General features: G+C 35.8%; 1 protein-coding gene across 1 annotated transcript in view; it reads left to right on the forward strand.

The window, feature by feature from the left end:
- The window catches only part of RAD54B (RAD54 homolog B), a 95,610-nt gene that overhangs the window by 53,362 nt on the left and 14,629 nt on the right, over positions 1-27,619 (forward strand). Inside the window, exons 4-10 of the mRNA XM_029223209.1 lie at positions 6,231-6,425; positions 9,773-10,054; positions 13,116-13,278; positions 16,451-16,676; positions 16,943-17,150; positions 22,960-23,099; positions 26,589-26,879. Coding sequence (XP_029079042.1) covers positions 6,231-6,425; positions 9,773-10,054; positions 13,116-13,278; positions 16,451-16,676; positions 16,943-17,150; positions 22,960-23,099; positions 26,589-26,879 — 1,505 coding nt within the window. The remainder of the gene's footprint in view (positions 1-6,230; positions 6,426-9,772; positions 10,055-13,115; positions 13,279-16,450; positions 16,677-16,942; positions 17,151-22,959; positions 23,100-26,588; positions 26,880-27,619) is intronic.

Here is a 27,619-nt window from a genome sequence, read left to right on the forward strand (position 1 = left end):
AGATCTAGAATCATGATCTGGGCTAGAGAAAAAATTTTAAGTTAGTACAGGGAAGGTATTGAACCCATGGGAGTAGATGAGCTAATTTTAAGGAGAAGTGGTGCACAGTGAGGGGAGGAGGGCCTAGAACTCAGGAAGAACTCCAATAAACAAAGGTTAGACAAAAAAGTAAGAACTGGCAAAGATGTTTAAGACACAGCAACGAAAGGAGGAGGAAAATTTGAAGTGTGTTAGAAGCTATAAAAATGGAGTTCAGTATTTCAAGGTAGAAGTGGTCAACATTGTCCAATGCTTTTTGAGAACTGTGGTCAGGACTAAAAAGTAACCTGTGGATTTATTGACAAAGAGCTCCTTAGTGGCTTTTAACCAGGCAGCTTTGGGGGAGGATCAGACTGCAAGCCAGATTGGAGAAGTTGAGGAGTGACTGGGAATTTGAAGAAACGGAGGGAGTTAAGTGGGTGTTTGGGTGCTTGAAGTGGAAACATGGGGGCAGGCAGCTTTTTCAGGCAGTATAAGTTCCCTTTTTATGCGTGTGTTCTAGTTTATCCCTGAACATAACGCATCACAGAATAACTTTATTTTTCCATGCTGTGGCCTTTTTCTGTGATTTATTGTGGGGAAAGGAGTTTAGCAAGTGAGAAGTCAAGAGTGATCTTTTTAAGAGCTCTTTATTACCCCTAAAATAATGCACTAATTATCCCTCATTGTTTCTCTCATTAAGTTTCTCTTAATGAGAAACTAATTCTCATTAAGAAAAAAAAAGAATCAACCTTTGGACCTGTTGCTAAAACATAATCATTTATTGAGTTACAGAATAATGTTTAATAATTTCTAGTGAGTGGGCTTATTTCAACCTGGCACATTTTAATCTGTTAAATGCTACATGTTGCCAAAACATAATAGTTTTCTTTTTTTAGGGGGGAGGGATAGAGAGGAGTGTTTAAATGACGTGGGCTTATTTAAAATTCCACAAGTTATGTAAAATTTTATTACAATAGAAGGTATAGTGAATTCCTTATATTAAAGAAGATGTAAATGGATTCTTGATTCTTCTAGCAACAGTCAACACTTTTTAAGTGTTAGCCTTTTACATACTAAAATTTGATAGTGTTTTATATTTTAATTTTGACATAATTTCTTATAATTCAGGTTCTCTTTAATGCCTGTTTTCTACTCATAGACTTCACTGAAATTTTGTAATAAGATAAGAGTTTGGGTTTAGAGTACATTTTGGGCAATCTATAAGTTGTTGGATGAATGAATGTTGAGGGTTTTCAGATCAGATTGAAAACGCAGTTTAAAGAAATGAAACTTATTTTAGGTGCATCCTTTATAGTGTGAAATTAGAGGAGTCAAGCAAAGAAGAGATGTATATATATATATATATATATATATATATATATAAACCACTAATAATGAAATTCAAATTATAATGTTAAGTAAATGCCATTTCTGTTTGTTAAATTGGTAAAGATGAATGTTTACACAAAAATCTGTACATAGATGTTCATAGCAGCTTGATTTGTGATAGTTAAGAGCTAGAAACACCTCAACTGTCAGTATTCCGTACAATAATAAGGAACAAACTTGATACAGGCAGCAACTTGGGATGAATCTCAGAGACATTATGCTGAGTGGGAGAAACCAGCTTGAAAGGTTGTATACTGTATGATTTCCATTTATTCGACATTCTCAAAAAGACAAAACTATATTGGTAGAAAACAGATCAGTAACTGAATAGGGTTAGGGTCTGACTAAAAAGGAATAGCCTGAGGGAGACTTCTGGAGTGATAGAACTCTTCTATATCCTGATTGTGGTAGTGGGTAAATAAATTTATACCTGTGTTAAAATTTGTAAAACTGTACACCAAGAGAAAAAGTCAGTTTTACTGTATGATAATTGTAACAAAAAATAACTACAGTTAGAGAAAAATTGGTAAGGTAATATATTATGCTGACATATAGCAGTGAAGTGGATCCTCTCCGTTGGTGGGAATATCATTGGTAATACCATTATGCAGATATTAAACACCATTTTACTTTTTAATTTAATGATATGGGAAATGTATTCACAAAAGAGGAGGCTAAAAAACTCTACATCATAATTCCTGGTATATTAGAAGCATGTTTTCCCCCAAAGAAGTATATAAAATTACCCTTTGTTCAGACACCTTCATTATGAGAGGAAAGCCGGAAACTGGGGCCACTGCACTTAAGTCCTTTGCCTGCTTGACTGTTCTGTTCAGGATTATAGCAGCCAGAGTCCTTTCAGGGACTGATAAAAGGTCATTGGGCCAAGCATTCTGAACACAGCTGTCTCAGCTGCATATCAATCATTTGTTTTCTCAGAAAAAAGCTTTGATGGCTCTGAGGATAATTTATTGTTTGGAGAGAGTCAAGATTCACTTTCTAAATCCATGAATACCAATGATCAATATATGCATTAACTGAATTCTAGTAGTGACTGGTTTTTCAGGCTTTCAGGAGATTGGTTTACCTGGCTTGGAGTTGTACAAGGTTTTTTTTTTTTGTCGTATGTTTTCTCTTTGGTAAATACCTTCCAGTGGAATGACTGGTTATAGGAGGTGTATGTTTAACTTTCTGGGAGTCTGCCAAACTGTTTTCCAAAGTGATTGTACTACTTTACATTCCTTCCAGTAGTGTGTGATATTTCTAGGTGCTCAACATCTTTTTTTTTTAAGCTATAATTGACTCTACATCTTTGTTAACACTTAATATAGTCAGTTTAAAAAATTTTAGTCAATTTAGTGAGTGTGTGGTGTTATGTCATGTTTTGAAACAACTTTATTGATTTATAATTCACATACCATATAATTCACCCACATAAAACATATAATTAATAATTTTTAGTAGTATATTCACAGTTATGTGCAACTATCACTACCATTGTAAGATGTTTTCAACACTTCAAAAAGAAATCCTGGGGACTTCCCTGGTGGCACAGTGGTTAAGAATCCACCTGCCAGGGCTTCCCTGGTGGCGCAGTGGTTGAGAGTCCGCCTGCCGATGCAGGGGACACGGGTTCATGCCCCGGTCCGGGAAGATCCCACATACCGCGGAGCGGCTGGGTCCGTGAGCCATGGCCGCTGAGCCTGCGCGTCCGGAGCCTGTGCTCCGCAACGGGAGAGGCCACAACAGTGAGAGGCCCGTGTACCGCAAAAACCAAAACCAAAACCAACAAACAAAAAAAGAATTCACCTGCCAATGCAGGGGACACGGGTTCGAGCCCTGGTCCAGGAAGATCCCACATGCTGCGGAGCAGCTAAGTCCATGCACCACAACTACTGAGCCTGCGCTCTAGAGCCTGTGAGCCACAACTACTGAAGACCTTGCGCCTAGAGCCTGTGCTCCATAACAAGAGAAGCCACTGCAATGAGAAGCCTGCGCACCATAACAAAGAGTAGCCCCCGCTCACCGCAACTAGAAAAAGCCTGCACACAACAAGACCCAACACAGCCATAAATAAACAAACAAATAAATTTATTAAAAAAAAAAGAAATCCTGTACTCTTTAGCTTTCAACCCGCCCCCACCATGTGCCCCCCCCCCCCACAACTCACCCTCACCTCCCAGCCCTAAGTAACCACTAAACTACTTTCTGTCTGTATAGATTTACCTGTTCTGGACATTTCATATAAATGGAATCATGTAATGTGTAGTCCTTTGGTGACTGGCTTCTCTCACTTAGCATAATGTTTTCAAGGTTTATACATGTTGTAGCATGTATCGGTATTTTAATCCTTTTAATGGCTGAATAATATTACATTGTAGTGATGTACCACAATTTGTTTATTCATTTGTCAGTTGAATGGATATTTGGGATGTTTCTACCTTTGGGCTATTATGAATAATCCTGGTATAAACATTCATGTACAAGTTTTTTGTGTGAATGTGTTTTTCTCTCTCTTGAGCATATACCTAGGAGTGGAATTGCTGGGTCATATGGTAACTCTAATCTTTTGAAGAACTGCAAATCTGTTTTCTAAAGTGGCTGTATTATTTTACATTCCACCAGCAGTGTGTGAGGATTCCAATTTCTCCACGTCTGCACCACATTTTTTATTATCTGTTTGATACTTATCATCCTAGTGGATGTGAAGTGTATCTTGTAAATTCATTTATTTATTTATTTTTGGCTGCATTGGATCTTTGCTGCACACAGGCTTTCTCTAGTTGTGGCGAGTGGGGACTACTCTTTGTTGCAGCGCGCGGGCTTCTCATTGCGGTGGCTTCTCTCGTTGCGGAGCATTGGCTCTAAGCGCGTGAGCTTCAGTAGTTGTGGCACGTGGGCTCAGTAGTTGTGGCTCGCGGGCTCTAGAGTGCAGGCTCAGTAGTTGTGGCACACTGGCTTAGTTGCTCCGTGGCATGTGAGATCTTCCTGGACCAGAGATCAAACCGGTGTCCCCTGCATTGGGAGGTGGATTCTTAACCACTGTGCCACCAGGGAAGTCCCATTAAGTAGGTGGTGTATTTTAAAAGATAAAGTAATCATTTGGTTTTTGTTTTGTAAATTATATTGTTTTGATAGCTTCCACGGGTCAAGTGTGTATTTGGTAAAAGACATAGTGAATAGCTCTTCAGTGATGGGGGAATGAGATTTTCCTCTCTTCAGCTGGAATAACTTTTATCTAGCCATTGAAAATATAGTGTACAAGTTAGGTGAGAAGTAAGAGCTAGGCCTCAGTATGAGGGTGGTCTGTATTCCTCAAGGAAGTGCTCATGTTTTAACTGTAACTGCCAAGGGGAAAAGAGAAAATAAGACAGAAATAAGGGGAGATTTTGTCTCTAGTGTCAAGTGTACTTTGAATTAATAGATAACTTTTAGTGTTTTTGCTTCAAAACACTAAAAGATATCATTATATAGAATATCATATACATGCCTTTCAACCTATTCTGCTATTATTCTTTGTCTTATTTTATTATGTTTTATCTTTTTTAAGTTGAACTATAATTTACATGCAATAAAATGTATAGCTCTTAAATGATCAGTGATGATTTTTGTTAAGTGTATATACGCATGTACCTGTCACTCAGAACAAATTCTTGTATTTATTTTTTTTTAATTTGTATTGGAGTATAGTTGATTTACAATGTTGTGTTAGTTTCAGGTGTACAGCAAAGTGAATCAGTTATATATATACATATATCCACTCTTTTTTAGATTCTTTTCCCATATAGGTCATTACAGAGTATTGAGTAGAGTTCCCTGTGCTATACAGTAAGTGCTTATTAGTTATCTGTCTTATATATAGTAGTGTGTATGTGTTGATCCAATCTCCCAATTTATCCCTCCCCCTCTCCACCCCCGCCTTACCCCTGGTAACGGTAAGTTTGTTTTCTACATCTGTAACTCTGTTTCTGTTTTGTAGATAAGTTCATTTGTACCCCTTTTTTAGATTCCACATATAAGTGATATCATATGATATTCGTCTTTCTCTGACTTACTTCACTCAGTATGACAATAGAACAAATTCTTCTCTCCTGCCTCTTTCCAGTCAATTTCCCAACTTTAGAGGCAGCAACCACTTTCTGGTTTCTATCACCATAAATTAGTTTCCCCATTGCTGGAGAATTTTCTGTGTTAGACTGTTTGGATATGTTTTTGTAAGGTGGTATTGGAAATGTTTTCAAGAGGAGTATAGACTTTTGTAAGAAAGTTTTGATTTCCTGATTATATACTACTGAATTCTCAGAATCAGTGGTCCAACCTGATTGCTCCCTAACTAGGAGACAAGAGTATATTAATGAAATTTAGTCTGATTGCTACTTTACTGTTTTACTTTGTTCTTATTTGAAAAAACTACAGGTTTTTCTTTGAGAGAACTCTGTGATCTTATATTACTTTTCCTTGATTTTGTCATGTCACTGTTAATTAAATCAGTTGTTTATTCAGAATGTGATTATAGATCTTTTTCCATGGATGCTGAAATTTTATCTTTAATTAGTAGAGTTTAAAATGTTGCCAGTGATTATTATGTTATTTTATTTTAACATAGTTTGTATGATGATAAGAAATTTACATTCATCATACTCATGGTAATGTTAGCACGTGACATTTGCAATTTCCCAGTTTATAAAATGCTAACATGTGCATGAAAAAATACTTAATACAATCTAATTCACCTGTGCTGTTATTTGTTGAATGATCTTACTATTTAAATATTAAAGTCATCTTTAATAATGTGGTTTTTATTTTATTTTTTATTCTAGTTCATTTAGCCCCTAAAGAAATAACAGTGTCTAAGGGACAAGAAGAGGAGCCTGATAGCCTAGTTAAATATTTCAGTGTTGTTTGGTGTAAGCCTTCAAAGAAAAAACACAAAAAGTGGGAAGGCGATGCTGTTCTTATTGTAAAAGGAAAGTCATTTACATTAAAGGATTTGGAAGGCAAAGACATTGGAAGAGGTATTGTGATATTACCTGATGTTTATGATTTGGTCTAAAATTAATATATATCTCTGGCTACAAAATTGAAATGTAATTGGGTTTTACAAAGTTGTTCCTTAATTGACTTTCATGTCTAAATTATCTCATAAACATAAAATTATCTCTTAATCGTGAGTCTGGCAGTCTTATGTATACTCAGTGAGATGAATCTCATCCCATGGTTTCATTTTCTCCAAAAATAAAATGGCCATCCAGGTATATACAGTTACATTGGCATTTTTGTGAGATTAAGCAGTTTGTCTTGGTGCGTTTTACATCTTTTTTTTTTTTTTCCAGAATGCTGAGTGATTAAAAGTTAAAAAAATGTTGGTATTAGGAGTGGAATGATATTTAACTTCAATGATACCTAAAAAAATTTGAAAAATAGCAAGGAGTTAATGACTAGACATGACCTAGATTAATACATCAAATTGGAGGTTACCATTATTTCCGTTATAAAATGTTGCCAGCATGATTTGTACAGATTAGTCCACAAATTCAGAATACCTAAAACCATTATGGTTGTTTTGCATTGTCTCTTACTGTTCAGTTCTGAATGTGGCCCATAATTATAAAATCTGTTCTACAAGTTCACTCATTCATTTGAAAACACCATAGTTTATAGCTTTCAGTAACTGTTATGTGCTAAGCACTATGCTAGGAGTAAGCATTCAAAGATGGATATAGTTTAGAGTTTAGTGGGGACAGGGCAATGTAATTAATAATTAGGAAGCACTAAAGTAATTGTTTCAATGAGAATTTTTGCTAAGCACAATACGCGCATATATAGAAGGACCATTTAAGTTGACCTTCGAGGCTAATGGAAAGCTTCATAGGAGTTATTGTTTAAGGTAATATTTGAAGGATGGATAATTTTGTAGGGGATGAGAAAGGGGCAAGGCATATGTACAGGTTCAAAGGCAAAACTACTTCAGTGTTTCAGGAATATAGTATATGAAGGGCAGTGGCAAAGAGGCAAGAGTTGAGGCTGTATGGAATTATCTGCAATAGAATTTTTTATTATAAAAATATTGAACAAATGCTATATATTCACGATTATTCTTAGTGTTTAGAGAAATTTAAAAAGAAAAATTGCAGTACACATTCCATGTTGTTGGTTAGGGTAGATTGAGGCAAAATTTTTGGAGAACTTGTTTATACCTATTTAGTGAAATTATATTCTAAAGCCACGTAGAGAGGTAAAAATTATCAAAATTACTCTGGAACATCTGTTACCCATAAGGTATAGTATATATGGTTTTGAGTATGTATAGTTTGTAATAAAATGATCTTTCAGTTGCAAGTAGTGATAAATGCAGATTAGTTTATAAACAGTGGGTTTTTGCTCTGACTACCCAAGTACAATCACCTATGGTGCTTTTAAAAAATGCCAGTGCTTAGGCCTTGACCTCTGAGGCTCTGATTATTTGGTCTGGATGGTGGGGAGAGGGGCTGGACATCCATATGTTTTAGATTTCCAGATGATTCTCATATCCAGCAGGAGCTGAATCTACTGGTTTAAACATTAATGGAGGTTTTAATTGGCTTTCAAAGTGAAAACATCCAAACATAAGACTTGGTTGCTTAATTATAACATTAATAAATATATCAACCTGGAGTTAATCTTGCAAGTTATTGCCTATAATGCAAGCGGTTTTTCTTTTAAATAAATTGGGTATACAGCATTTAAATATTGTTAATGTAGGAATAAACACTCCTAAGAAAACTGAAGGCTGTAATGCTGAAATTGCTAATAGCTTGTGATAATGTAGTCAGATTCATTTGACTGTCATTACACAATACCCAGAAAAGAACAGGTGTGGGAAACAGAGTTCAAGAGTTTAAAGAAAGTCTTCTGGAGACTTAGAGATGTTTGAGACAGTCATCACTATGGATCAAAGTGAAATGAGAGATCTTGGAATTAGAGACTTTTGAAGATGCCTCAAAATTATGTTTATTCTCATCTCCCATTTTCATGTGATTAATAGGAATTGGATTAATAGTGTTGGGTTCTATATGAAGATAAAACTATTCTCTTCCGTAGTGTGGAGAGATCAAGACTGTTGTTGAATTGAGATAGTCTGGGAAATGGAGGGATGGGTCTTTAGCATTGAGGAGCTCCAGCCAAATAACTTCTTCCTATATCAGACCTCTGTCATAAATAATTGAAGAATGTATATTATGTAGTTACCAATTGGCATGGATTATAACGATTAGCCCAGTTTTAATAGGGAATTGTAGCAATTTCCAGCTAGTTTTAAAAGGGTCATGTCATGTTTTCTAAAATGTGATGATCTTTTATTTTTTGTTTTTAGAGACTTTAAAAAGTTTTTGTTGTACACAGTTTTTGCCCCCCCTAGTGGCACAAAAACCATGCATTTAATGTAGACAAGCATAGGAATCTAAATTCCCTCACTCTATCTGGTTAATGAGTTCATTTTAAACAGACTCTGACTAACTTACTCATATTTATATTGCATCAGCACCTTACACCTGGCAGCACTTAATAAATGTCTGTTGAATTAATAATAACTCAAGTTTGTTATTATAAAATATGCCACTTTTTTTGCGTTACGCGGGCCTCTCACTGTTGTGGCCTCTCCTGTTGCAGAGCACAGGCTCCGGACGCACAGGCTCAGCGGCCATGGCTCATGGGCCCAGCCGCTTCGCGGCATGTGGGATCCTCCCGGACCGGGGCACGAACCCGTGTCCCCTGCATCGGCAGGCGGACTCCCAACCACTGCGTCACCATGGAAGCCCTATGCCACTTTTTATTCAGGAGCTAGAACTTGGACTATCAGTGGCCTCTATGACAAATATATTTTTACTATGCTATCTCAGGTGGAACAGTACAGTACTAGTTGTGGTAGAAATTGTTTTTATTGCTAGTTCTGCACATTTCCAGCTGTTTCCAAGTGGAAATAGAGCTGCCCTGGTATTTCTCTAGTTTGTTCACAAGAAAGGAGGGTCCATATAGTCTATTAAACTCTTTTCTTGGCTTGATTTTCTACAGACAGCAGATGGCAAAACTATGAATACAATAGGCTGTATTTTCAGTAATTAAGAAAAGCCTTGCCTCTCTAAAACTTGCCTAATTTTTATAACTATATAATTATTTATGCCTTCTGAATTTTGCATGTATGTGTGTGTGTCTTTACTAAAATGATAAATTATATTTTTGTTCTGGCTAATGGTTATATGAGGCTATTTGCATTCCAAGTAGTTTTTTATTCTGTACAGTTACAGGAAGAAGACTCTGGTTACACTAATTAAGTCATTTTAGAGTGTCAATAAATTAAATTAATTTTTTTCTTCTCAATTTAAAGGCATTGGATATAAATTCAAAGAGCTTGAAAAGATTGAAGAGGGCCAAACAATGACGATTGGTGGAAAAGAAATAGAAGTCATGGGTATAATCTCTCCAGATGATTTCAACAGTGGCAGATGTTTTCAGCTTGGAGGAGGAAGTTCTGCTGCCTTACGTTCTTCTCAAGCTGTCAAGAAGTGTTTCTCTAACCCTTTCAAAAGTGTCTGTAAACTAAGTTCAAAGGAAAATAGACAGAAAAGTTTCCAAAATTGCAAACCACGCCATGACCCATATGCACCAAGTAAGATTTCAAAACTAATTTGAACATAATAAAACCTATTATGTTTTTACTGTCTAAAGATGTTTTGGTATGTGAATTTAAAGTTTAAATTTTGTATTAAAGCTTTCAGGTAAAAGTAAATATTATTTTTCAGACATACAGTCTGACGTAAGGGATAATGTTGAAGTTGAGTAACAGTATAGTGTGAAAATTATTTCATAAGTATATGTATAATTGCAAGAATACAGTAATCAAAATACTATACATGTGTTAAAGGAAAATTGTGTAAATTGTAGATGTATACACACATACATACATGAATATGATTTTGAGTAAAATCTGATATCTTTAGTAGGGAGAAAAATTAGTAAATTCATGAGTTAGGAATATTTTTGAGCTTCCGTTTTGAAGACCATATGCTTTGATCACGTATATTAGTGATTTAATTCAGTATTAAAATATTGAAAGGTCAGATGTCATGTAAAGAATTCAAATTTTATTCACGAGAATTCAATTCATCAAGTTAACTTTCACATTAATGAATTTAATTAAAAAACTACATAAAAAATAAAACCATGTCTGTTTATGACTTTTTAAAATTTGATTGTTCAGTCAACAAGTATTTTTTGTGTGCCTTTTATACATTGGGCCCAGAGGTGAAACTGTCATGACAGAGCTTCTCATTTGGAGAGGAGACAGACAAGAAATTTGAATTATAGTGTAGTAGATGTAGAAGTTGGAGAATAGGCTTTTTTTGTAACAGTAGTAAAATAAAAGCATTAAAATAACTATTAAAATAATCATAAATAAAAGTATTAAAATAACTATTTTCCCCTCTTGCAAGTATTATGGAAACATAGAATTTTTGAAATAAAGGGACCTTTTAGGTAATTTAGACCAATCCCTTCACTATGCATTCGAGGAAACTGAGTCCCAGAAGGATGAACTGACTTGCTTGAATTAAAATAACTTGTTGGCATAATTGAGATTAAAACCCCCAAATTAAAAATTCCTAGCTCTATTCTAGCTTGTTTGAGACTTAATTGAAATTTAGAGAGTGGAAGCTTATGCTTCTGATTTTTCTCTTTATCTAAATATTTTGTCTGTCCCACTAGCTCTTTTAACAAGCCTCCTTCTCTCCTTTATTCTTATTTCTCTTTGCCTTCCTGTCATGTAATAATAGAGGGCTGTGGGGAACTGAAAAGAATACTGTACTTAGTCAAAGACCTGAGTTAGAGCCTTGGTTTTACCACTGAACTAACTGGTTCTTCAACCTGTTGGGGGAGTCACTTCATTAATATTTTTGCCTCCTCATGTGTAAAATGTGGGTTCTAAAAACTACCATAGAGACTTAGAGTGCCTGGTATATGTTGTGTATGATAAATATTTGTTGACTGAATGAATGAAAAATTTTATTGTGATAATTTATATATATGTGTATATGAGCATGTGTGGGTGTGTGTAAGCAAGCCCTTTTTGTAAATGGTAAATAGTTGATTATTCTCTCTCTCTTTTTTTTATCTTGCTAAGGTTAGGACTAAGTTGTACACTTAAAACTAAAGCATGACAGATTTTGTTAGCATTGAACGATGCCTCATCATTGTGAAGGTAGAGGAGCATCTTAAGATTTGAATTGGTGTCCTATTGCTGTGGTGCTTTAGGTTTTATTTTTCTTGAAGCTGGGTACTTTGTTAGATGACTTATGATTCTGTGGTCCTTCTTGCTTGAGCTGTGTATCGTCTTTACCTCTATCTTCTTTTTTTCCCTTTGTCCTTTTTAAAAGATAGAAAAAAATGGGGCTATTTCTTGGTTGGAAATCCACAAGGCATACACTCTTGCTTTGTTACTGGGATATAGAGGAAACCCAAGGGCCAAGTTTTCCATTTTCACTCCCTAGTCCCCTGCCTGCCAGGAATTCACCTCAAAAATGAGAGGTGAATTCCTGGTTGCTCAGAAACGTGGGAGGATGACAGAAAATTTTCTTCTGCTATCAGTAAACACAACCAGACTCTCATTCCTGTGACTATGTATTTCCACATTGATAGTTATTTATTTAATCTTCTTTTTTTTTCGGCCACACCATGCAGCTTGTGGGATTTTAGTTCCCCGACCAGGGATTGAACCCTTGTCCTCGGTAGTGAAAGCTCAGAGTCTTAAGTACTGGACTGACAGGGAATTCCCATATTTGATCTCCTGGAACCCATTTTTTAAAAATCTCCTTTTCTCATCTTTGTTCTTCTCTTTTTTTCTTTTTGTTTATTTTTTAAAATTTATTTTTTTAACCATACATATATATATATCCAAATATACAAATATATCCAAAAATTATTTTGATGAGTTTATTTTCTGATTTCAGATTTATCAGTTGAGACCAGCTTTCTAGTTATGTTTGATTTTGTTTTTTTGGGTGACTTTTAATAAATCTTTTAAATTGTATTAGCGTGTTTCTAAAGAATTACATTGTTATTTGATGGTTACTTCATGCTGCTTTGCAAAGATTCATGAATTTTACATTTATGAACGAAGTAATTAACTTTAAGCAAATAATGGTGGTGAAGTCAATGGAAAATTTGTCATTCTTTCTCAGTTCTTCTGAATAATAGGAGTAATGGTCATTGTTAGTGGGTACAAGAATGAAAAAAGGGAGCCTTTATATTAAATTTAGAAAGCCTTTCCAGAATAAGAAGTTGTGAGTATTAGCAAGAGCATCTTGGCAAAATTCCAACCTGTGCTTTCAGTTGGAAATAGTTCTCTTTGCTCTGAATACTGAACTATTAAGTGTTGTGGCTGAATTCTTTATTAGACAACAGTGAATTTCAGTGGTTTCAAAGCACTTTTGGGCATGAAGTTTGGAAAGCTCTTCGCAATTCTTTGCATGAAATCTTACATCAATAAGGCAAGAGATTTTATTTTTTTTATTTTGTACCTTTGCTTAGCATTGATGTTACTGAATTTCAAAGTTTTTTTGCCACAAATGATGGCAAATAGTTCTACCTTCTGAGTAATTAGAGCAAGATAATGTAGTTACTGACAGAGTGAAATTGGAATACATTTATAATTATACTTTTCTGTTTTTCTTAAGATTCCCTTGTTATGCCACGACCAGATAATAATCACCAGTGGATGTTCAGTAAGAACTGTTTTCCTGTTGTGGATGTAGTGATAGATCCTCACCTTGTATTTCACCTTCGACCACATCAGAAAGAAGGGATCATATTCCTTTATGAATGTGTGATGGGAATGAGGTAGGAAAATAAATTGTTTAATCTGAGCTTTGATTTAACCTGCAACATAATGGTTTTCTAGGACAAGCCTGATATATAATGCATCTCAGTGGGTACAGCGTATATTTTAGTTGGTAGGAATGGCAAATGGTACTTAATGTGTATGTTTATTCCGCAGGTAGTTCTTTTTTTTTTTTTTTTTTTGCAGTACGTGGGCCTCTCACTGTTGTGGCCTCTCCCGTTGCGGAGCGCAGGCCCAGTGGCCACGGATCACGGGCCCAGCCACTCTGCAGCATGTAGGATCCTCCCGGACCGGGGCACAAACCCGCGTCCCCTGAATCGGCAGGCGGATTCCCAACCATTGCACCACCGGGGAAGCCGCCCCCCAGCTTTTTTTAAGCAGATTTTTTTTTTTAAATTTATTTTTTAAATTTATTTTTGGCTGCGTTGGGTCTTCGTTGCAGTGCACGGGCTTTCTCTAGTTGCAGCGAGTGGGGGCTACTCTTCATTACGGTGCACAGGCTTCTCATTGCGGTGGCCTCTCTTGTTGTGGAGCACGGCTCTAGGCGCGTGGGCTTCAGTAGTTGTGGCATGTGGGCTCAGTAGTTGTGGCTTGCAGGCTCGAGAGTGCAGGCTCAGTAGTTGTGGCTCACTGACTTAGTTGTTCCACGGCATGTGGGATCTTCCCGGACCAGGGATCGAACCCGTGTCCCCTGCATTGGCAGGTGGATTGCTAAGCACTGCACCACCAGGGAAGTCCCCCTCCTCCCCTTTTAAAATTGAGTTTTCTTAAAGAATTGTAGTCGAAGTACAGTTGAAGTATCAATAGAAGACACACACATACATACAAACCAGACAAAGGGGGTAAAAAGAAATCAAAGGTCTCTGCTAACATGTTAGTACATTTCCTTCCAGTCCTTTTTTGTTTTGTTTTTAATGCATAGGACCTTGACTTTTATATTGGTCATTTACTAGGGAGTTGGGAATGTAAATTTCCCCAAACTCTAAGAACCCACTGAATGATGACAAGTTAAGGGAAAACTATTTCCTAGAAACTTTCTAGATTCATGTTCTTTCTCAAATCTGTTCTTCCTTTTGGAGATCTTATCTCGCTTGGCCTGAGAATCATCTTTGATTTCTTCTCTCTCACCTTCTCTATCTAATCAAACCTAAGCTTTTGATTATTTTGACCTCCCAAATATCATTTGGGTCCTAATTGTTTCTGGCACCTCACTGTAGCAGCTCTAGTAACTGGTGTCATAAAATTATATTTTATCTGGATTATTGCAGTGGTTTCTAACTTGTGTATCTGCTTCTGATACTTGTCAGATTCATTCTCCTTATCACCACCAGCTTGATTTTTCTGAAAACAATTCTGAACATGGCATTTCCTTGCTTAAAATTATTACAATTCTCAGAACTTAGAGCAGTGTTTCCTAATCTGTGATATGCACTTTACTGGGTTGTGTATGGGATCATTTTAGGTATACGTGGACAAACTTTATTTTTAACTTTTAATAGTAGCATATTGAGTTAATGAATAATTAGAAAGAAATAGCACATTAAACTTTTTGTTTCAAAGATAAATTATGCTTAGAAAGAGTTTTCAAATAAATCTAAGTAAAAAAGTGAGTTAATTTAGAGAAAAATAATAAATAATAACATATAGTATCACATGTATGGCAAAAAATTGTAATGGTAGTCATGAAAGACTGATGTTTGGGAGATGCTGACCTACAGGATACAGTCTGAGCTTTCAAGGATAAGTATCCTCATCTTCTGTCTTCTTCCTATTTTGCTAGCTTCCTAGCTTTTATTTTCTTGCTTGCAATTCAGTTCAAGCTCCAACTATACTGATCTACCTGATTAATGTAGTGAATTCCTATTTATCTTTAAAACTCTGCTCAAGTTTCATCTTCTTCAAGAGAAGTCTTCCTGTTCTCTTCCCTATACCATGGTGCTGGATGATGGATGGTGGATGATGGATCACTATTTTCTCTCTGCCACTCACTATGTCTCAGTTAGCTGGCATCTTGCAGTGGCAAATTGTTGATCTAAAATAATAATAGTGGCTATGATGCATGTTTGTAATTTTTTCTCTACACTTTGAAATGGAGAACATATATAAAATTGTGTGGGTTTTTTTGGCTGCGTCGGGTCTTAGTTGAGGCCTGCGGGATCTTTCATTGCGGCGTGCGGGCTCTTCGTTGCAGTGCGCAGGCTTCTCTCTAGTTGTGGTGTGCAGGCTCCAGAGCTCATGGGCTCAGTAGTTGCGGCACGCAGGCTTAGTTGCCCCGTGGCATGTGGGATCTTAGTTCCCCGACCAGGGATCGAACCCGCGTCCCCTGCATTGGAAGGCAGATTCTTAACCACAGGACCACCAGGGAAGTCCCCTATAAAATTGTTTTTGGTTATTATTTCTACTAGTAAGAAATACAATAGATTAACAAACTACACTTATATTTTTGGTAATATCCTTAATTCCTTTGGGTTTTGTAACTTTAAAAATGTATATCTAATACCTTCAAAGAGCTTTAAAAACTATGAAGTGTTATAAAATGCCACTTACTTATATTATATTCCTTATAATATTTAATTTTAAATTACATTAATAACCAAGTAGGTTTGTTGGATGAGAGTTTTACTAAGTTACATGTATTAGATCAAATAGTTAGTGTTTATTTTTTCTTACAGCTCAAGGAGCTGTTTTGGTTGAGGACTTCATTTACTGCCAGAGAATCATAAATACAGACCAGTAGATCTTTCTGGTTTACATTTCAATGTATTTTAAACTGTTTTGACATCTAATACTGAAACTGATAAAAACTGCTCAACTGTTGGTGATGAGAAGCATGGTTATAGTTAAATGATTCAAAGGTAGATATAAAATTGGGATTCATTTCTAATCTCTAAATATAGATACATGATAGTAACAGATGATTTAGATTCAACTCTAATTTCAAGTTGTTTTAGTAATTTAGTTCACAAATATGTAATGAATATAATTAGCAAAGATGCAAAAGAGATATGTCATAAATCAGCTGATTGAAGAGCTAGAAAAAGTGTTTAGTGGGGGCTAGGATCATCCTACGTACAAAATATTAGCTTCTGGTTCTTGACTAATAGGTGATGATGTTAGGGACATAAAATATTTTCCTTTTGTAATTGAAGGAAGTATAATTGTTTCTCACAGGGTGAATGGCAAATGTGGAGCTATTCTTGCTGATGAAATGGGTTTAGGGAAAACATTGCAATGTATTTCGCTCATCTGGACTCTACAGTGTCAGGGACCCTACGGTGGCAAGCCAGTAATAAAGAAGACACTTATTGTCTCACCTGGAAGCTTGGTGAATAATTGGAGGAAAGAATTTCAAAAATGGCTAGGAATTGAAAGGATCAAGATATTTACTGTTGATCAGGTAAGAGACTTTTAAAAGTTTAGCCCCGGTCATTTACTAAATCTCTAGATTTTCAAATCAATACTGCAGTTTTCACTGTCTACGTAGCAGTTTTTCAAGTGTAAGTAGCTCTGACCCTTTGGAGATAAATGGAATCTTGCCCTACAATTTGGTCATGAGTTAACATATTCTAATACCTAGTTAATGGTTGTCAGGAATACGCTGCTTAAATTTGATTTCACACAGTTTTTGCCCATGATTTGTTAAATATTATCTTTTTTTCTTAGGACCACAAAGTAGAAGAATTCACCAAATCTCCATTTTATTCTGTTCTTATCATCAGTTATGAAATGTTACTTCGTTCCCTGGATCAAATTAAGAATATAAAATTTGATCTTCTAATTTGTGATGAAGGGCATCGTTTGAAGAACAGTACCATTAAGACAGCTACAGCCCTCATTAGCCTCGCCTGTGAGAAAAGGATAATTCTAACTGGTCCGTATTTACTTTGGGGGAGATATGATGGTATTTTTGCCTAGTGAATATGCAAAACTTGTAATATGATGTTTGGCATCCAAAGAATTGATGGTATTGAGTGGAATTCATACTAATAAACCTATGTTAGTTGAGTCTTGGTAGGATTCTGAATTATTTAAATCCTATGTAATGTTCTGCAATCCAGATTTTGGATTCTTTGAGGAATAAACACAATGGTATCATGGTAAAGAAGGTAGGAGATGGGACTAGACTGCTTATGCTTGGTTTCCAAGTCTGATATTGACAGCTGTGCAACTTCGGGCAAGTTATACTTCTCTGTACCTCAATTTCCTTATGTGTGAAACAGGGATAGTAAGACCATCTACTTCACAGAGTTGTTGTGAGGGTCAAATGAGTTAATCCATGTAAAGGTCTTGAAAGACTACCCTATACATGGTAAGTGTTTAATATAAATATCCTCTATTTTTATATGTTTGTGCTGTATGCATATGGTTTTTTGCTGGCCAAAGCTTCTGGCCCAGACTGTCTGGAAGGATGAGATAGACTGTGTGTAAATACAAGAATCTGTTTCTACCCAATCCTTTTTAGCTTAAGGCCTAGACTAGAATTAGGCCTGAATAACTCAGTGTAGCTTTTCTCCCACACCTCACTTTGGTCTTATGTGGTAGCAGAGGAAAGAAGAGAGTTGTATTCATTACTAAGGTTTGCGACCCTTCCGTTTTCTACTTAAGGCTCTATTTCCCTATCATCTTTAATCCTTTTGGAAGGGATGGGCAGGGCATGATTATCCTTATTACATCATATCTCATGGTGTCCTTCATGTGTCCTATATGCATGTCAGAGCTCTCCTCTGAAGTTTAAATGAGGAGGGAGAAAGGGTGTGACCAACAGCTTATTCCTCCATTCCACATCTTTAGGGTAGAAGTATGCCCTGGAGCAACAGAGAAAACTCCCCCTGTTGTGCTCTCATGGAGTTGGGGTGTGGAGGGTACCCGGCTTTAAGTAATTTATGATCATTTGACTTCCAATTTGTGAAGAAGGATTGTATTAACCATTACCAAATGTGATTTTTGAAACTATATGTGCTTTTTAGAAATGATTTTGGGAACTGTTAAATGACCTTTACATTCTTCACATTTAGTCACTTAAAGATAATAAAGATAAAAAGGACAGGGATCAAATCTTACAGTTATATCTGCCCCCCAAATTTAGTAGATGTTCAACAAATGTTTGTCAGTAATACTGGTGATATGGAAACCAGAGAATAGAAAAACGGACTTTGAACATTTAGTAGAGGCTGTTTTTAAAGAAAAAAATGAGTTGGGGAAATGGAAAACTTAATCTAGGTAATTTCTGTATCTTTGGCTATTTGAGAAACTAAGTGGATTCCTTATACTTCTTGACTAGCTTTTGATTTTGAGATCCTTGGGGTCAGAAAAGCAATGGAAAAAAAGATTTAGCTGAATTTAGTTACACTGTGTTGGAAGAAAAAAGCAGAGACTGTTTCTTTTTACTGCTCAATGTGGGGTCAATATTGCTTATGGAGTTAACAGCTATGGAGTTAAAAAGATTGGCATTCGAAGGGGAAAGAAAAATAAAAAGGGAGAGTGGGAAACTAAGATTACTTTTAGGTAATAATAATAGAATAATAAAAAAATAATAGATTCTCCTCTATTTGAAAAACAGATAATGTCCTTTAGCAAAAACGGACAGTTTTACTAATATTCTCAGTTATAAGCAAATACCAGTTCAACTAGTGTTACAGATTAAATTTAATATTTTCAGTAGAAATTGATTCTGGGACTTCATTCAGAAGGACTGTCCTGATGATGACCAGTGAGATTGTTTCCTTTGAGGAATTAGCATTGCCCCCTTTATTCGTACTTTGTCTTCTTTATCTTGTTTCTGTTTTCCTGTCCTTATCTCTGTTGCTCCTGAGCTGTGAATGTAGGTGAAAACTAGCACTAACTAACCTCTTACATTTAGAAATACTTACAGTTGGTTTTTATCTCCTTAGAATTGCCTGAATAAATTCTTCTTTTTTATAGTGGCAGCATATCTTACTCCCAATGTGTTTTGTGTCTTATTAGGAAGTAACATTTATATATGAGTATGTACAGTGCTCATATATAATAGGTGCTCAAAAGCTATTTAAGAATCAAATGAAAGTAATTTTGATTTTGTTTCCTGCTGCTATCCAGCCCAGTGCTGTGAAGAATATTTAGTTAATATTTACTGGAAATTTTAATATTAAAATTAAATTAAATTAAAATTTAATAGAGGTGTATTAGACTTCTAGGGCTGCCGTAACAAAATACCAAAGACTGGGTGGTAGATTTCTTCAATGACAGAAATGTATTTTCTCACAGTTCTGGAAGCTGGAAGTCCAGTGTCAAGATGTCAGCAGGTTTGGTTTCTCCTGAGGCCTCTCTCCTCTCCTTGCAGATGACCATCTGCTCGCTGGGTCCTCTCATGGCCTGTTCTCTGAGTGTGTGCATCCCTATGTCTTTCTCTCTTCTTGAAAGGATACAAGTCATATTGGATTAGGGCTCCACCCTTATGAGCTTCTTTAACCTTAATTACCTCCTAAAAGGCCCTGTTTCCAAATATAGTCACATTGGGAATTAGGGCTTCAACATATGAATTTTGAGGGGACACAGTTCAATCCACAATATCTTAATTATGTTAGATATCCTTCATTAGATGTTAGATACCCTTTCTTTATATTATAAAAAAGAAAAATCTGAGATTTGAAAACATTCTTATTAAAAAGTGAGAGTTAAAAATATATATCACACACAGACACAGACACACAGAGATACATACACATATTGCTGTATTATAGCATGCTTAGAAACTAGAGAATGGAAATCATCCTTCAATCTCAATTTCTTAATGAGCCATTAACATTTTGTCATGTTTCATTATTCACACACACACATGCACACATGCACACAGAGAACATACATACATATTTCTTTTTTATATATACATACAAAATCCGTCTTTATTCATAGACACACATGCACAGCAAAATACACTTAATGTAAACATTTTCCTATGATAGTGCATAATTTTGAAATGTGGTGATGGATATCTACAAGCACATACTTTTCTATATAGATTCCTAGAAGTGGAATTATAGGACCCGAAGGAAAGATACATGTATGAATATGTATAAAGAGCTCTTAGAGCCTTTTATGGAGATAATAGATGCGGATATAGCTGTAGGTTATTAGCAATGTTCCAGTACTTTGGTTGGGTGGTAGATTTATGTCTCCTTAAAAAGTAAACAATAAAACAAAGAAAAAGCTTTTATTGCTGGGATAAAGGTAGGGAAAGAGAAAGAGTTCTCTCGGTTTCCCTAGAAGTTTCACTTCCATAGCCCTGAAAATAGTTTTAGTAAACATACAAACTTTACTTGAAAATCTTTAGTGTTTCCTTTTTTCTTGTCACAGGACTTTGCTGCTCAACTTTTATTAATGTTATATTATTTAGCTTCTTCTACAGGTTCTGCATAGTCTAGAATTAGAAAAGAATACTGAAAGCAGTGAACTGGGGACTAAACTACTTCTAGACAACATTTGTGACAACTCAGAATGATACTATATTAGTGTATTGGCTATCTTGTAGGCCCTTCTTTTCTTTTCTTTTTCTTCTTTACTCTTTTTCCTTATTATTTTCTGCCCTAAATCCTTTTCCTGATCCCCTTCTTATTGTCTGCCTTTCTTTTTTCCAATTTTGCTTTTGCCTCTTTCCCTTGTATATCAATTGGCGTGATTTCAGGTGTAAGTAACAGATATGTGGATCAAATGTGCTTATTCTCCCACATAACTGCAGGTCTAGAGCTAGGGCATGTTCCAGGGGTGGGGTTACATCAGCTTAACAGTGTTGTCAAGGATTCTGATTCTTTTTGTTCTCTGCTGTGCCATGTTTGGTGTTGACTCCATATTCATGCTTGTAACAAGTGGCCAGAGCAGTTGCAGACATCACATCTAGATGTGGTGATGTTTAAAGGAGAACAGGGGCTGGCTCTGCCTTTATCTCCATCTTTAAGAGTGAGGAGACTATCCCAGGCTCCTCCCTGACTTCCTTTTATATCTCATTGGACAGGATGGGTCGGTCACATGCTGTTGGTGGAAACTGTCGGTGCCCCACGAGCTCCCCTTTTCTGGGCTGTTGGACCCACCCCATAGCTGCTGGAACTGTTGATTAAACAACCCATGTCTCCTGCCTTTTCTGGAGAATTATCATTGGTTGAGTGAGAGGTCCTTCTCTCCCCTGCAGCTTGGTCAGTGATTGACTCGTATAGAGGAGCAAGTAAAATGCCAGCTCCTTTGCCTCAGGATAATTTCAGGAGCACCTTTATACTGTAGTTTATGCTCTAAGGCTCCGTGTAATTTTGCTCAAGCTAAATTGTTAGTTTCTTCCCCTGCATTTTCTGATTCCATTATTCCCTTTCTCCTGAGAATAATTTCTCCATAAATCATGTGTAGCCTAATCCTTATCTCAGGCTCTGCTTCTGAGAAACCAGTCTAAGACAGACCCTTTCTTACATAAGTCATTGGCGAAGGGGTAGAACTAGCATGATTAGCTTGGATTCATCATTTGACTGGCTGTCTGGAAGCCAACCACAATGATCCTTGTACCTTTTGTTCCCGTCTTTCCTTCTTGCTTTTCCCATTCCCCCTATTTTTATTAATCATTTGTCATGGATATTCTTTTAAAGGTTTAACAAAATGCATACCAAAATAAATATATTTTCTCTAATTCTGTGATGTGTCTAAAAAATTTAGAACTAACTAGGTGTATTAAAAAAAATTAGTAAGCATTGGTCCAACCTCGAGTCTATGCATTGACTTTCAAAGGAAGTGATCATGAAACTCCTTAACATTGTAAAAATTTGTGTTGTCTGTTATTGAAATAAGTGCATTTTTATTTACTTCTATTATTTATATCTTTGGACAACTTTTGTAGTCTGTTATTTGAAACTCATCTGAAATTATGCTGTTTTACTATGCTGATATATATGTTCACTTGATATTATTATAATTATTGAAACATGCTAGTGTCTCTTTGAAAATTAGCCAAATATTATTGAGTATGTAGTATGTGCAGGGTATATCAATCTATTACAGTCTGTATCAGTCTTTAGGATCAATGAAGATCCCAATTTTATCTGATAACTTTGTAAGGTATTAATAATAGGTACCATTCACTGTGTCTACTAAATGTCAGGCACTTCACATCCATTGTCTTTACTTTTCATTTTAATAACACTGGGAAATTATTATCTTCCCACTTTTATAAGGAAAAGAATCCCGAGTTTAACTTAAAAGAGCTTAAGTAACTTTGTCCAGAGTCACACAATTATAATAATAACAACTAACAGTTATGGAACGTTTATTGTGCTGCAGGCACAATAGTATATGAATTAACTCATTTGATCCTTACAACCCTAGGAACTGCTATTATTATCCTAATTTTACAGCAAATAAAATTGGGGTAAGTAACTTTTCAGGGTAACTCAGAGAATAAGTGATGCAGGTAGGATTTGAACCCATGCAGTCAGACTCTAGAGCCTATACTCAGCCAAAATGCTGTACTAAATAGACTTCAGTTCACAGTTAAAACCAGAGTTAAAGTTTTATACGATTGTTAATTTTTAAAAACTTGATTTAGCTGGTCTTTCTTAGTTGGAGACTTTGCTTGTATTTAGCGTTCTTAGGGAAGAGAGTACAAATTTCTATAAAGACGTGATACTGTAAAACACAAACTTGACCTCTCATCACTTTTATCTCTTTAGGGACTCCAGTTCAGAATGATCTCCAAGAATTTTTTGCATTAATTGATTTTGTAAATCCAGGAATATTAGGCTCTTTGCCGTCTTATAGAAAAATATATGAAGAACCCATTATTAAATCGAGACAACCTTCTGCTTCTGAGGTATAATTTACTCAATAAGTAGGTTAAAAATGAGCAGTTTGGGAAAATCATTCATAACTTGGGTATTATTTTAATTTAGGAAAAAGTAAATTAATAGAGTGATTTTTAAAATTTTACCCACAATCGTTCAACTCCTTTTGCATATCTTACTTAAGAAAATGACCCTATCACTTGAAAAAGATTCGTAAATAGGCACTTCACAGAGAATTATAAATGACAGTAAAACACATAAAAACGTTCATCTTTACTGGTATTGAAAAAGGTAAACCAAATAACCATGAAGTAACTTTCATACTTTTCTACTGATGTTTTAGTTGGTTAGATTTACATTGTAATAGCAAGTGTACATAGGAGTACTATTCTCTACTGATTGGAATATAAATTGATATGGCTGGAGGATAGTTTGGCAATATGTATCAAAAGCCTTAAAATTGGGTATAAATATTTACTGAGCATTTTCCATGAACTAGGAACTATATAAAAAATAATGATTGGGCTTCCCTGGTGGCACAGTGGTTAAGAATCCACCTGCCAATGCAGGGGACATGGGTTCGAGTCCCGGTCCAGGAAGATCCCACATGCCGCAGAGCATCTAAGCCCATGCACCACAACTACTGAAGCCCACGCGCTTAGAGCCCGTGCTCTGCAACAAGAGAAGCCACTGCAGTGAGAAGCCTGCGCACCTTGCACACCACAATGAAGAGTAGCCCGCGCTCGCCGCAACTAGAGGAAGCCCGCGTGCAGCAATGAAAACCCAACGCAGCCAAAAATAAATAAATAAATTAAATTAAATTAAAGGAAAAATAATGATTTAAGCATATATTTAATAGAATGGGAAATGTTTATGATACATTATTTAAAAATAAAATCACATTCATTTATTTACCCAACACTTACATATTAAATACCTAAAGTGGGCCAAATGCTAAGTGCCAGACACTGGGGAATATGGTGATAAGCCAAACTGGTTGGTTGTTCCCATGAAGCTTTGTGGTTTGAGATACTGTTTTTGTTAACAAATAAAAATAAAATATCTAATATATTTACATATTTATGCAAACAAAATGGTTTTGAAGATATACATAAAAAGTCTTGGCAGCATTGGCTGTTTCTGGTTGATGAAAGTTGGCTTTAATTTTCTTATTTTTGCATAACTATATTTTCTGACCTTTCTCCAGTGAACCAATTATTTTGTAATAAAAATTGAGAATAGTTTTAAAATATAAGGGAAATTTTCTGTGATTTATATAGAAACAAATATGTACATATGGGATTTATTTTAAGCTTCCCTGTGAAGTTCTATACACTTAAAAGATTCTATGTAGAGAATTAATTTTTTTATTTATTTATATTTTTTGGCTGCGTTGGGTCTTCACTGCTGCACCGGGCTTTCTCTAGTTGCGGCGAGTGGGGGGCTACTCTTCGTTGTGGTGTGCGGGCTTTTCATTGCGGTGGCTTCTCTTGTTGCAGAGCATGCGCTCTAGGTGCGCAGTCTCAGTAGTTGTGGCGCACAGGCTTAGTTGCTCCGTGGCGTGTGGGATCTTACCGGACCAGGGATCGAACCCGTGTCCCCTGCATTGAAAGGCAGATTCTTAACCACTGCACTACCAGGGAAGTCCCCTATGTAGAGAACGTAAACATAAATTTCATTCATACTGTATTTTGACTTTAAAAATGTACTATTATGTTACGAACAATGTGTAATGATTTTGAAAGAGTCAGCAGTACCTTGTGCCAATAATTTCTTGTAAGCTTAGTTTTAGGATCAATTACTTGTCAAAATATTTTCTTCCAAGAATTTGCTCTATTAGTGCTTTGATAATGATTTTAAGACCATGTACTGTTACAGTCTTCTCATAAAAGCTTACTTTCAGACAATTCGGTTTGTGGATTATTGATTTCCAGTGGTTCTCAATGGTGGCAATAGCCAAACAATCAAGGATTCGGAGACTGTGGCTTCACTTAATTAAATGATTATGCTAAACATTTAAAGAGATGATTGTTGATTTTTCTATTCTAAACTGTATTTCATTTCTTTTATTTAAAAAAAATCTGAAGGGAAGCAATTAGTAAATGGTTGATCATTATAAAATGTTTAATGTTCATTTAACTGCATGTTCTGGGTTGGCCAAAAGGTTCGTTTGATTTTTTTCTGTAAGATTTGGCTCCAGTAGCGCTTAGTTGTCTTTAACTTCATTCGAAACAATTTTGTTAGATTGTATTGTGACAGCTGTCATATCAGCATGCATTTAAAAAAAAAACTTATCAGAATTGGTGATTCTTTGTGTAGCCATTTTAATATTGAAGATGAAAGAAAAAAAGCAACATTTTTGGCATATTATGCTTTCTTATTTCAAGAAAGGTAAAAACACAACTGAAATGCAAAAAAAGATTTGTGCAGTATATGGAGAAGGTGCTGTGACTGATTGGATGTGTCAAAAGTGGTTTGCGAAGTTTCGTGCTGGAGTTTTCTTGCTGGATGATGCTCCATGGTCGGGTAGACCAGTTGAAGTTGATAGCGATCAAATCAAGACATTAATTGAGAAAAATTAATCAACATTAAACCACATGGGAGATAGCCAACATACTCACAATATCCATATTAAGCATTGAAAATCATTTGCACCAGCTTGGTTTTGTTAATCACTTTGATGTTTGGGTTCCACATAAGTTAAGCAAAACAAAAAACAAAACAAAAAAAACCTTCTTGACTGTATTTCCACATGCAATTATCTACTTAAATGTAATGAAAACGTTCCAGTTTTAAAACAAATCGTCTCGGGCGTTGAAAAGTGGATACTGTACAATAATGTGGAATGGCAGAGATCGTGGGGCAAGTGAAATGAACCACCACCAACCACACCAAAGGCCGGTCTTCATCCAAAGAAGGTGATGTGTGTATACGGTGGGATTGGGAGTCTTCTATTATGAGCTCCTTCCAGAAAACCAAACGATTAATTCCAACAGTACTGCTACCAATTAGACCAACCGAAAGCAGCACTTGACGAAAAGCATACGGAATTAGTCAACAGAAAACGCATAATCTTCCATCAGGATAATGCAAGAACATATGTTTTTTGATAACCAGACAAAAACTGTTACAGCTTGGCTGGGAAGTTCTGATTCATCTGCCGTATTCACCAGACATTGCACCTTAGTATTTCCATTTATTTCAGTCTTTACAAAATTCTCTTAGTGGAAAAAAATTTCACTTCCCTAGAAGACTGTAAAAGGCACCTGGAACAGTTCTTTGCTCAAAAAGACAGAAAGTTTTGGGAAGATGGAATTATGAAGTTGCCTGAAAAATGACAGAAGGTAGTGGAACAAAACAGTGAATATGTTGTTCAATAAAGATCTTGGTGAGAATGAAAAATGTGTCTTTTATTTTTACTTAAAAACTGAAGGAACTTTTTGGCCAGCCCAGTGGGTTTTTTTGTTTTTTTTTTTTTTTTTGTCTAAAACACTTCTAAGTCTGCTGTTTTTCCATAGGAAGAAAAGGAGTTAGGAGAGAGAAGAGCAGCTGAACTTACTTGCCTCACTGGGCTCTTTGTCCTTAGAAGAACCCAAGAAGTCATAAATAAATATCTCCCACCTAAGATAGAGAATGTAGTCTTTTGCCGACCAGGAGCCCTACAGATTGAACTTTATCGAAAACTGTTGAATTCTCAGGCTGTCAGATTCTGTCTTCAAGGATTGTTGGAAAATAGTTCTCATCTAATATGTATTGGAGCTCTTAAAAAACTGTGCAATCACCCCTGCCTTTTGTTCAGCTCAGTAAAGGTAAGTAGTGTATGAGCCTACGTCAGGAATATGAGCTGAGGGTTCTATGTCATGTGAACCTAAGAGGGCAGATTGGACTAATCCCTGGGGTTGCATTTGTGGGTTTTCCAAAAGCTGTGCAGCCTCTCCAGTGTGATTCTTCTTTAGAGTTTATCCAGCCTTCTGCTTGTTCTTCAGAGCATGACCATATTCATAGAGCTGAACGAGGGATGAAATGGGCTTGAGGCTCTGCCTTCTAGAGTTTGTGCCCCCTGCCCTTTGGTGCCTCATCTAATGCTCGGTCCTGGTTTCCCTTCCTATTTTATATTAATATAGCCAGTCAGTTTGTTTGGAGCTAACAAATACAAAATTTACCATTAAGAAATAATTTATTTTTTCCTCATAAAAGTAATACATGATTGTTGTATGAAATCTATAAAATTCAAAAAAATGGCAAAGAAGAAAATAAAGATCATCTACTGGTTATAATGTAAATTGGTACAACTGGGAGACAGTTTGGCAATATGTATCAAAAACCTTAAAATTTAATGTATCTTGTGACCTGGTAATACCACTTTGAATAATTTGTCATAAAGAGATAAAGCTCTCCAGCCACAGAAAACCACATTTGGTATTAATAATCTTAGTTAATACTCATTAAACACCATGTACCAAACACTAAGTACTTTTCTAGTATTATTTTTTTTATTCTTCACAAAATTCTATGGAGTAAGTACTATTGTTACCATCCCCATTTTTGG

The sequence above is a fragment of the Monodon monoceros genome, unplaced genomic scaffold (genome assembly GCF_005190385.1).
Source record: "Monodon monoceros isolate NGI ecotype Baffin Bay Population unplaced genomic scaffold, NGI_Narwhal_1 Super_Scaffold_14, whole genome shotgun sequence".
Lineage (NCBI taxonomy): Eukaryota > Metazoa > Chordata > Mammalia > Artiodactyla > Monodontidae > Monodon > Monodon monoceros.